The sequence below is a fragment of the Rhineura floridana genome, chromosome 8, assembly GCF_030035675.1.
Source record: "Rhineura floridana isolate rRhiFlo1 chromosome 8, rRhiFlo1.hap2, whole genome shotgun sequence".
Lineage (NCBI taxonomy): Eukaryota > Metazoa > Chordata > Lepidosauria > Squamata > Rhineuridae > Rhineura > Rhineura floridana.
In genome coordinates this window covers 33,204,891-33,217,480 of record NC_084487.1, presented here as the reverse complement: position 1 = coordinate 33,217,480, position 12,590 = coordinate 33,204,891, and the positions used below count along the sequence as shown (strand labels likewise).

The 12,590-nt window shown below is 40.6% G+C and overlaps 1 protein-coding gene across 2 annotated transcripts in view; it reads left to right on the top strand.

Moving 5' to 3' along the window:
* The window catches only part of SVOPL (SVOP like), a 33,566-nt gene extending 21,487 nt beyond the window's left edge, over window positions 1–12,079 (top strand). Inside the window, exons 11-15 of one of the 2 annotated variants that reach the window (XM_061582775.1) lie at window positions 212–323; window positions 5,782–5,863; window positions 7,996–8,085; window positions 9,818–9,931; window positions 11,888–12,079. In XM_061582775.1, the coding sequence (XP_061438759.1) occupies window positions 212–323; window positions 5,782–5,863; window positions 7,996–8,085; window positions 9,818–9,931; window positions 11,888–11,899 (410 nt within the window). In that variant the 3' untranslated portion in view covers window positions 11,900–12,079. Of the gene's footprint in view, window positions 1–211; window positions 324–5,781; window positions 5,864–7,995; window positions 8,086–9,817; window positions 10,010–11,887 lie in introns of those variants that run through there. The other variant, XM_061582776.1, reaches the window with a different exon arrangement.
* The last annotated feature ends 511 nt before the right edge of the window (window positions 12,080–12,590 follow it).

Here is a 12,590-nt window from a genome sequence, read left to right as displayed (position 1 = left end):
TCTTTCTCCCCACATTAACTCCCGTAGTGAGGTATAAAATATGTCTGAACAATTCCATAGAGAAGCAATAAAGCATGGAGCTGTTGAAAGTGTCTTCCCTAAGGCAATAGGGTATATACTGCAGGTAAGCGTAGCATAATTGCTCAGTTGGGTAATTTGATTTTGCAGCCTGACATTTCCAACCCCAACCCCACCCTTTATTGTTTTCCAGTAAATCCATTAAACATTCTGGGCATCAATTTTCTGGGAAGGCGACTGAGCCTGACAATAACAATGGGATGTACTGCCGTGTTTTTCCTCCTCCTCAATATATGTACTTCAACGTAAGTGTTTGAGATGGGAGTATATCAAGATTTAAAAGGTCCTGTTTGCACTATACATAGCACCTTCCATGTGCCAGTGATTTCTGCAGTCTGAATGTGCTAGTCGGTTAATTCTGAAATGCGACTCTCATCTAAGGTTGGGCAAATCCATCTATCTTGATTTATCTGAGTTCCTTATTTTTCCAGTAAAGTTTAGTTCTCCACATTTCTACATCAGTTTGTGATGATTTCAAAAAAGTCCTTACAAAAATTCACCAGCATTTTAGTGTGAATTTCTCCCAATATACACAAAATTTTGTGTGCAATTTTGCCTAATGTGCACATTTTTGCAAAACAATGTTCCCTTACAGAATGCATTTTGTATGCTATTTTCAGTAATATATCCCTTTTAATGCACACTTTACCAGAGTATATGCATTTTTGTACACATTACTTGGTCGGAGAACTGCATTGTAAAGTTTGGAGAAGTGTAAATTTTCCAGGATGGTTGTGTTTTGGTTCACAATTTGTTTCAGAAAGCGTGAAATTCCACCACCCTCCATCCCATTTCTCATCCCACCTCACTAAGTTGGCCAGTCATTTTTTAGGAGCTGTACATATATTATGCCATTCATATTTCCATGGACCTCTCACCCTTTAGGAACGTTGCTCATGATAAAAGAAAGCTTGTTATGGACTGGGGTTGTCCATTTGTAGGTGTGTCCAATCTCTGAAGGCAGAGCTATACTCATTCTGCCAAGATTCCACCTTCAATGGATTAAACATGGGAAGAGCAAGCCTTCATTTTGATTATACATATTTAGGTTTAGGTGCAGTGTTAGGCACAGGAACTAGGGCAGAGGTGGTGGGGAACCTCTTTCAGACTGAGGGCCACATTCCCTTTTGGGTAACCTTCCAGGGGCCACATGCCAGTAGTAGGCAGAGCAACAAATGTACATTTTACTTTTGTACAGTAGTAGTTTCTACACACACGCACAAGGCCAGATAGAGAGGCTTAGTAGGCTGCGGATGGCCCCTGGACCTGAGGTACCCCACCCCTGAAGTAGGGGGATGTGCCAAAGGCTCCATGGTGAAAACACATTTTGAAGAGGGAGTTGGAGGCACTGAGAGATGTGGCACCACACGGGTATTCTGGGGGACAGCTCCAAGGACAGGAGAAAAGGTGAAGACTTTTGACCAATTTTCCTATTCTAATCAGTGGTTGGTTTTCCCATTCCATATTTATCATGAAAATAATTTAAAATGATATGACTACAAACCCACCCACAATTCTTCTTCTTCTTCTTCTTCTTCTTCTTCTTCTTCTTCTTCTTCTTCTTCTTCTTCTTCTTCTTCAAATTTATATCCCAGCCTTCCTCCCAGAAGGAGCCCAGGTTGGCAAACGAGCAACAAAACCCTAAAAACATCTTTAAAAACATATTTTAAAAATCTAAAAACAATTCCAACACAGATGCAGACTGTGCTATTGTGGCTGTAATAAGTGTATTTTTCGCTTTGTCCAGTAATGTGGTGAAGGTCTGCACTCTCCATAGTTTGTTAGGTTTAAAGATGGCAAGTCCTATCCACAGGGCCGATGCTTCAAATGCTTGTGGCAGGGTAAGTGTGGCATTCATGGGTTAGTAATATGTTGCTTTACCAACACAGCATGCAACAGAGAGCTCAGTCTAGAATAGTTGCTTCCAACCTAGTATTCTCCAAATGTTTTGGACTACAACTCCCATCAGCCACCAGAGGGCACCAGGTTGATGAAGGCTGTCTAGAACTTTAGCAGAGCCCAGCTGACTGTAACTGACCACTCAGGCATCTCAAGGGCTGCAGGAGGAGACAAAATAGGAGGAATCCTAGAAATCTGGTGCTTTGTTGTACACCTAGAAATGTGAATAAGGGCAGAACTAGATGTCATGGGGAAAGCTCAGTGTTCTCAATTAATGCTAATATAAAACAGCATTTTTAGAGGAGAATCAGCAGATTGAGAGAGGACTTAGCCCATATCCTCCTGCGAGTTATCCCCTGAACATCATCTCCTAGTGTTTTTTAATTAATATTTTCCCCCAATTGGGCTCTGAAACCAGAAGTGTTTAGATATGGGTGGGAATGGCCTGAGGGGGGGAGGAATGAGGAAAATTAGCAGGCATGGAAGGGGTTAAGAACCACTCCATCCCACAAAATTGGGAATATTTTTATCTGTCAGTTTCTATTTCTCTCATTTTCTCCAGTCTTGTTTGGTTCTCCACATTTCCACATCAGTTTGTGATTTATTTGTTTTTTAACAGTGCTCATGAGAATTCACCACCATTGTAGTGCAAATTTCTCCAAATTTCTTCTTCAATTTTGCAAGACATTTTCTCTAATATAATGCATTTTTGTATGTTTTCAGTACTGTTGTTGTTATTTACACTGATCAGTCACTTCATAGAAAAGATAATGTCTCCAAGGGACTTGACAAGATAATGCACATTTTATCTTAGTAAATGCATTTTTGTACACATTGCTTGACTGTGGAGATCCACAGTGCAAAATTGGGAGAAATGCAAATTTCAAAGGATGGTGCGGTTCAGTTCAAATATTGTTTCAGGAAGTGCAAATTAAGTAAGTTTGCTTTCAAAGCAAACTGAACCACATTTCTCTCTTCCTACTGGTGGGGAAGAAACCAGGGAAAGGATAAGGGTTTTTTCCCCCCAGCCAGCCAAACCTCCTTACTCCTGAGGATACCTTCTTCTGCCTCTCCCTGGGATCTACAGCTTTTTTGGGGGGGGGGGAGCAGATCACGTTTCCAGGTGAAGTCTATCCAAGCAGAACATCACAGCTCGTTGAACTTTCCAAAGGCACCTGCATGTGATGCTTAAGGAACTTTTGTGCTGGTTTCTCATTGTATCATGATTTCCTGCCTCAAAATGTCTAGACCAGCCTTTCCCAACTAGTGTGCCTCCAGATGTTGTTGGACCACAATTCCCATCTTTCCTGACCATTGGCAATGCTGGCTGAGGCTGATGGGATTTGTGGTCCAATAACATCTGGAGGCACATTAGTTGGGAAAGGCTGGTCTAGGCAATCAATAATGGGTGGAGGAGCCCTCCAGGAGTCTAGAGGAAGCTCTGGGCTGACCCAATATGGCAACTCTGATGTGTAAATAAAATTATGTTATGCATGAAATTCAAACCAGTTTTACTCCAGCATGCAGCCCAGGGCAATGAAAGAAGTTTGTGCCAGCAGAGGATGTTTGAGGATGCCAGGATAAACAAAATGTGCCTGCTGAGGTAGAACTTTTGTCTTAGTTAATTGCTTGACTTACATAAGCTTGGAAGAAGCCTCCTTGTTATTATGAAAGGCAGAGAGAAAAAAGACACTTGAGTAGCCAGAATTTACAAGTTGCTGAAGTATGCTGAGTTTTCATGGATTTGATGTGCTGTGACCCTTGTGAAAACATAAAAAAACAATTCATAATCAAAGGTGGATTGTGCCGTATATAGATGAATCAGTTCTCTGCCACAAAAAGATGAATTGTGGTCTGTATTGATGGTGCACATACATCCGATTTGCATATATGTGCTTATTTTGCATAATTCTGCTACTTCTAAAGGGAGGCTGTGTAGGGCATCAATGTTTTACCCTGATGAAACTCCTTTTCAGTCCAAAGTCTGGCTTCTTAAACTTTACATGTTATTGCCCACACAATTTTAAGCTTATTTCCCATGTTCGGAAGGACTAGAGCTACAAAGAATAATCCATCTCTTCCTGCACATGCAGCGAAGCTTTCAAAAAAATCCCTACACTTAAAATCTGCCTTATTCAGCCAAACATATGAAGTTCTAGCTGTAGTGAGGCATATTCCAGAAGAGCCAGCTTATGAGAATTGCTCTTGTTCATACAAGCCCAGGGGACAATAATGAAGAGGGTTATAGCTCAAACCCCCCATTTCTACAGAGTTCTGGTACAGACACAATTGGGGAATGATCTGGGAAACAAGTTAGGTCACCTTTATTGGAGGAGCAAGGGCAGCTGCAAACGTTCATCAGCTATAATATCTTTATTGGGTCTGCTTCATGGCACAGCATATGCTAAATGATGTCAATTAATGTGCTGACCTAGCTGACGCAAATCAGTTTTATTGCATTGGTGCTTGGAACATCTTTGTACTAGAGTTTAGACACATGGTAAATCCTGTGGAATGCACTCCATCTGGAAATCAGGATGGCACCAACCATTTGTTCCTTTAGGCACCTCCTTAAGACATTTTGAAATTCAACCATAACTTTTCAGGGTAGTGTTGTTGGATATAGCTCTTGCTGGTTTTACAGATAAATTTGCTGTGTTCTTATAGTTTTAACTTTGCATTTTGCTTTTACAATAAATAAATAAATAAAACAAACTCTAGATAAGCACAGAATGCATGTTCTGAAACATCTTCTCAGAAGTGTTTATATTTATATAGTTAGGGGAAGGGTTGTAGCTTGGTAGTAGAGCATGTGCTTTGCATGCATAAGGTCTCTGGTTCTTGAAAGCCTGGAGTCAGTTTGGACATTACTGAGCTAGAAGAACAAGTGGTCTGAATTGGTATAAGAAAGGGTCTTGGCATAGTTGTTTTGTAGAGACACTCAGTTGCAATTTCTAGTGGTCCATGGCCAGGGACGTATGTAATGGCTTGTGATAAGGCTGCAGGCTACATATTTATTTATAATATTTTTATCCCACCCTTTCATTTAAAAGAACACAGGGCGGCTTAAATCATTTTAAAACAGAGAACCTGTGGACCTTCCAGAGGCTGTTGGACTATTTATTTATTTATTTGTATACCGCCCCATAGCTGAAGCTCTCTGGGCGGTTTACAGTAACTAAAAACAAATACAATTTAAAATACATCTTTTAAAACACAATTTAAAACACAATTTAAAAATTTAAAACAATATAAAACACATGCTAAACACTATAACTCCCATCATCCCTGAGCATTGGCCATGTTGAGGCTGATGTAATTTGAAGTCCAGCAACATCTGGAGGGGAACGAGTTCCTCATCCCCTAACTGAATGTAACCAACAAAAACATATAAAAAACAACAACTGCAAGGAATGTCAGGGCTATCTTGGACAAGACCAGAACCACAGAAACAGTTTCAAATATTTGATAGAGCATTATACTGGAATCCTTTTCTTTCTCTTCCTCTTCCCTCCCAGCTCTCATCCAGGAACAAACAGTGTTGTTGAACGTGACAACAGTCTTTACTTCCAGAGGGAGATTCAACTGGCTTTGCTTATTCTTAGAGTGCCAGCGCATGGGTGACATCTGGTCCAAGCATAAATTCCCCATTTGTTATCTTTTAAAAGGAACATAGCTTTCCAAGTTATTCACATACAATTTTATTTGATGGAATTCTTGGTATGTACAATCAAAGACTGCAAATCAAATGTTGGATAATGACCCGAATTTCCATTTGCATTCTCTCTTCCTTTTTCTATCTAGCATGGGCCTCACTGGTTTTCTCTTTATGCTGCGTGCTTTGGTCTCTGCAAATTTCAATACCATCTACATTTACACAGCAGAGGTAAGACATTTTTGAACCCATGAATTGCAGAGGGGAAAAATGCACAATTTGCAGTTTCTGTAACATGCACTCACAATAAAAGGGAAATGTAGATTGACAATGCAACCCTGTGCACATTTATGTAGGAGTGTCCAATGTTATGCCCACGTTAGTAAGCATGGTGTTGCAGTCTTAGCTGGGTAGCTGGAATGTACAAGAAGACAGTGCAGTCAGTGCAAAAAATATGTCTACTGTGCTACTGGGATTTTGATGGTGTTGGTATGTTTGAGCAAGACCTAACCAAATGATGCTTCCTTTATTAATGAGAGAAGTTGGTTGCTGTTGAATGAACAGATCCATGCTTAGGGATGGACAATAACATTTAACTCATCTGCACCCCACCTACATTAATCATTTTTGTCATTTCACAGAGCATTGTACGCTTATTTTGCATACATAAACAAGCCTGAATGATTAAGTAACTCATAAAAGATGGTGTACAACAGAAACCCATCTTAGACAAACTCTTGTTTGGAAATAAGTGGATTTTTTTTTCACCAGATGGCACAATAAATTCTGTTAGCTAACCATGCAACAATCCATTCATAACATCAAATCTTCCACTTTGAGAGAGTGACCTGTTGTAGTAAATAACTTAATAATGGAAATCTCTTTCAAAGTCAGAACGTTTTGTCATTTTTTACTGTTCAAAAAATAGTTGAAATATCCAAGTAACAAAATGATAACAAAACAAAATTCAGCAGTGTTTTGTTGAATCAGTGCTTAGAGGATAGGCAGCGCAATCCAACTTATGGACAGTTGGCAGAAGGGGGGGCTGGTGGAGGAGGAGGCAGTGGGAAGCTCCGTGGGATCTACTTGCTGCTCAGGAGCCACCGGCCCAGCAGAATGTGGAAGAGCCGGCTCCCACAAATAGGCCTACTGGGGAGTAAGCGTTCCCCATAGATGACCATTGTCACTATTTTACTCTGCTGGCCTTTTTGCCAGCGGAGTTCTTGTGTGGAGTGAGACCCAGGGGGGCACTGTGAGAGGAAGTTGGATCTCACGTAAGTCCCCCTGTAGTTCCTCCCCCACCACACCCCTGGACTGCCCCATTTTGGGGGCTACTACCAGCTTCTGCCGGCTCGATGTCTGCTAAGCTGGCTGTCCCTGGCAGACTGGCAGCAGTGCTGGCAGGGTCCTGGTGGTGCCACAGCTCAGCCGGTATGGGAGGCTTCTGCTGGCAGAACCCTGCATTGCCAGGAGCCTGCTAGCTCAGCTGAGGATCCACCTCATTCAACTTCCCCCAGCCCAGTGCAAAATCAAGTTGGATTGCGCTCTAAGTTAATTTTATAAATAGCTACTCTAAATCAAATGGCCACCAAAATTAAGCATATTATATTTTGCCGCCCTGGGCTCCTTCTGGGAGGAAGGGCAGGATATAAATTAAATAAACAAATAAATAATAAACATTTTATCACATTATGTATGTGCATAATGCATTTTATGTATTTTAATAGTATTTTATGCATTTTAATTTACTGTAATGTTTTGTGTTTTTATTGTGTATTTTATTAGATATGTGTGCGATTTTATTGTAGCTGCCCTGAGTGCCCTATTGTAGGGCAGAAGGGCAAAAATGTACTGCCTTCAAGTCGATTCCGACTTATGGCGACCCTATGAATAGGGTTTTCATGAGGCTGAGGCTGAGGCAGTGACTGGCCCAAGGTCACGCAGTGAGCTTAATAGCTGTGTGAGGATTCGAACCCTGGTCTCCCAGGTTGTAGTCCAACACCTTAACCACTACACCAGAAGGGCAGGATAGAAATATTTTAAATAAATAAATAAATGAGGCTAAAAATGCTTAATTTTGGCTGGATTGTGCCAGATTGTGCCCAATCCCCCCCTTTCCGAACATCATTTTTAGCAGTATCTTTTACAGGATTGCAATAGAATCTTCTGAGGATGCCATCTCTATTTCAATGGTCACCTAAGCTCTGGGCCCCACAATAAGTTCATTACCCCTTTGCTAGACCCCTATCTTTGGAATGGTGTGTCTTCAAAAAGAGCTGGGTGTCCAATTACCCTTCGCTTTAGCCTGCTACTCTTCCTTCTACCACAGACCTGATACTGAATTATATATCACTGTCTTATAGGTGTATCCAACTACAATGAGAGCCCTGGGTCTTGGGACCAGTGGTTCCCTATGCCGTATTGGTGCTATGGTGGCACCTTTTATAGCACAAGTAAGATGTGTTTTTTCCGCAATAAATTCACTCTATCAGTAAGAACAGACTCTGGGCAAATATCTTCAAATAAATGGAATAGGTTCTGAGATTTCTGACCTGAATTTTTTTGCTTCTGATTTCGTTTTTAAAAAAGAGGATAAAGGTAAAGCTGAAGTTAAGCTTAGCAAAACTATTCTGCCTCTTGGAGGAACTTCTAAAGGCCCCTCCAAATGGGTATTTTATTGCAGTTGTATTCTGCAACATGTTCTTGACACAATGATCGTGAATTAGTGGTGGATTCATTCTGCTTAGTTGTTCTGTGATGTTTGCTGAATGCTACCACATAATTGCTGTCCCAAGAGTCTATGGTGCAACAAAGTGGGACAAAAAAAGAAATCAGAACACTTGTGGTATAAAGAGTTACAAGATTTCAGCAGGAAGTTATGGGCCATGCACTGATTGGAAACAAAGCAGTATATCTGCCCTGAAACCTGGGAGACACAAACAGTATTGAAAGCAGGATTATACACGACCACCCTAAAACCATCATCATGATCACGAATCATCATAAATGCACAGTAAAAAGGATATTTAAAGGGGCCCCAAGCTAGAGTAGTGCTAGTGTATTCAATCCAATTAGCATGTGCCTGAAATACTGAATCCAGCTTTGTGTGCAGTAATAAAGCAAGAGCCGGACAAGATTCAAAGAAGGGTGATAAGGATGATAAACAATTGTGGATTTTTGTGTGTTAAAGCCTAGAGGGCACAATATTAATATAAATGTGGCAACAATTTTGAAAGGCAGTACTAAGGTTTTCTGTATATATGAAAGACAGCAGGGTGGATAAAAACTGATTGAAGCAGCACATAATGGATTTTAAAAAATGTAAATACTAAGTTCCTTTTAAAGAGTAACTTGGTTAATATTTAACAATCTGAAAATAAGCATGTTAGCCCTACACTTAATCTCTAAAACTAATCAATGTCCTCTATGAGACAGATTATAATGGAAGCCTTTCTATGCAAATGAAGAATCTGGAACAGATTTGAATGCATCCATGGAAATCAACAGGGCTTGAAAAAGTATCTCTGTGTGTTTATTTATGGGAAATTGTATTTCCTGTTCTCCTATTGCAATACAGTAATGACTGCTAACAGCAGAGTTAAAAAATCTACAAAATCAATGTATAAAAGTTGACTAGAAAGATGCTAAAACTATTTTTCTGAAGGTTATCATGTTAGTTATTTTGTGCATTAGAGATGTCAATCCTATAAACAATGGCCAGACTCCAGAAGCATGATAATACCTGCTAAGGCTTAGGTATGCCTAACTGGAGCTCTTTTCAAGCTATTTTCTAGAGCTAAATGAAGTGGTGACAAGAGCAGAACGTGTGTAGAGTACCCCTGTATGTGAGGATAAGGGGAGGATCCTGCTGTTGCAATGCCACCTGCCTCCACAAATGTTCCTTAATCCTATAATAATGTCTGAAAAAGTATGCCTCCGGGTACCAGTTTCTGGGAAACTCAAGTGGGGAGCATGCTGTTGTACTCAGATCCTGTTTGCGGGCTTCCCAGAGGCATCTATTTGGTCACTAGGAGAATAAGATGCTGGACTAAATAGGCCTTTGGCCTGATCTAGCAGGACTTTTCTTCAGGGCTTCTGCCAATGTACTTAACTTGGAGAAAGATAGGGCTTTAAAAATGCTCATTTGACAAAACTGCATTGCACTAATACATTGTTTATTTGCAGGTTCTCATGAATGCTTCTTTTTTGGGAGCGGTTTGCCTTTTTGCTTCAGTTTGTGTTGTGTGCGCCATCTCTGCTTTCACTCTGCCTATAGAGACGAAAGGGAGAGCACTTCAGGTTGGTAATGCATCTCCTGTAGCATCCTCCTGAACTAGAAAGGGCCACAATGGCAACTTCCCCTGCACTTCATTCCATTATTAAAAAGAAACAAGTCTCATAGGTACCATCTTTGTATCAGTTGATCACCTTAAATCCCATCCATTTACCTACTTGAAGGAACTTGGAAGATACAAAACCAGGAGTGATTATTTGTATCACTACCCAAGTGTGGCTTAGTTTGTATACACATAACTGACCCAATCTAGCAAGGCAAATCCATGTTCAAAAGGAGCTACAGAACTGGCAGCTTGGATATATAGATGCAGATAGATATTCCTCCAGAAAGCTACAATGTGTAACACGATTTGTTGCCCTTGATTCAGACTGGGACCAGTGGGATTTACAAGCACTCAAGTTACAGCTCCAGTTTGCGCCATTCAAGCATAATAAATCCAGCCTTTGGGAGGAACTAAGGCTATATACGATATTTAGTGTTTTGGTGACTGATTGTTGGTCTTCACTGCATAACATGAACTCTGATGTTTTAAAATTGTATGCTTTTTATTTTTTGTATGGGTTTGTATACTATTGTATATGAAGCAAGGCTGTCTATTAATTATGATTATCAGTAAAATATATGAGGTTTTTGGGAAATAAAAGTAATCAAGTGGGGCCTGCCGCAAAATGTTGTAGTGCACCCCCAGCCCCTAACAGAAATGCTCCTGTTGAGGGCTCCAGCCAGCCTGCAATAGGAGCCCTGCGTTATGCAGGGCTCACAAAGGGTGAGGGACAGAGGCAAAGCAGTAAGACACATTTCACTCTTCCCCCAAACCTTTCTAACTCTGCCATGTAGAAGTAAAAGGCTTGGTTCTAGACCTGCCTGCCACCTCAAATCTAAGTGTATTATTGCTGTATCAAGGACGGGTTCTGGAGACTGGCAATGGAAAAAGGTCTCTCTTTTCCTTTCCTCTCCATACAGTGCAGGACAGGTTTTTTTTAGCTTTACAGTACTGCTACACCACCTCCAGCTATAGGTGACAAATTACTTCTTCCTTTTCTTCCCCTGCCCCTCAACGCTCAGTGGGTTGTGGAAGCCACTGAGCATGGATCCTTGATGACTTGCGATTGTGTGTATGGAGCAGGAATGATACACTGTATATGAAATTAACCCAACTACCCACAAAACACCTCACCCTCAATTCGGTGTACAAATACCACTCTTTCCAGCAGGGTAATTCATTCCTTGTGTACCACTTAGGTCTCCTTTCGGCCCCTACCTGCTTCACTTGTTTTTAGTGCAATAACTTGAGGTGAATTGTCTCCTCCACAAGCTTTGATGAAGGTTTAATTCATGTGATTGGCCTGATACGCAACAGCAATGCAGATAAAAAATTAAACTTATGTCATAGTTTAGTTAAGAATATTTGAAGACTGATGATTATATAAGAGCCTAACACTACAGAGCTGGGAAGCCACATTACAAAGCAGATTTGCACCTAAGCTAATAAATACTGAGATGGCATCTCAGCAGAAAAGAGATGAAATTATCCTTCTAGCTGGGTCAGCTTATGGCTAGCCCCCTCCAGTTTATCCACTTTGAAACATCACCTGTTTACCAACTGTGGAACCAACCATAATAATAAATAGTCTTGGAAGGGCCAGATCACATGGAACACTTGCTACTTAGCAGCCACAAGCAACATATAAGGCAGCCACTACCACCCGAGAAAGTGTTCCTGTGTATGCAGATTGAGCGTTTTTCTTCATACCAATGCAAACTAAAAAAAGAGGGAGGGAGGAACCCTGGTGTCAGGTTCCTGCAAGTGAATGGTTTCTGCATTGGGACAGTTAAAATAGCCAGCACGTGGGAGGTTATATATCTGAGCAGGCACAGATTAATTGGTTACTGGTATTAAGTTCTGATTGCAAAACTGACATAATCTAAAAACATGTTTTTTTAAAAATATTTTTCAGCAAATGAAATGATGTGCCAAAAGAGGAAAAACACAAGGAACCCTATTATATTTCATCCATTTAAGCCCATTTCTTAAAAGGGCTGAGATTTTCTCCATGTTTTTAAAAATTGCATGTCTTTACTACATTTTAACAAACCTGATTTGTTTCCATTACCTCAAACAAATGGAAAATTCTACATTGCACAAATAAACAGACTGAAGCTTATATGGTAAGTTGTTGATTTTTTAAAAATGTGCCCAGCATCGTATTTAAACCAGGCTTGAAAAGGCTGCATAATTAGTGCAAATGTCTTGTCTCCCATTCATTCAAACCACTGTATGCACTAGGCAGAACTTGCTGAATAAGCCCACTGTTAGACACAATAAAACATAAACATGATGCTTTTTTTCCTCAAGTGATAGCTGGTGCTCTATGTATGTAGAGATGGCCTGAGAGCATGGGCTCCCTGTTTCAGCATTTGAGTGGCACAAGGCATGCAATGGCTTGCTCACTCTATTGTCACTGGTCATTTCACTCTCTTCTTCAGTACATTTATATTTCAGGTTGTTGAGGACCGGAAAGGAAAAGAATCTCAGTATACTTTGCACATAGCCATGCACTGAATTCCTCTGCAGGCTTCCTATCAGAAGAGATTGGAGCATCCAGTAGTGTCAAACATGGGCAGATTTACTTCCCCTGGCTTTGGAAGTCAATAGCAGCC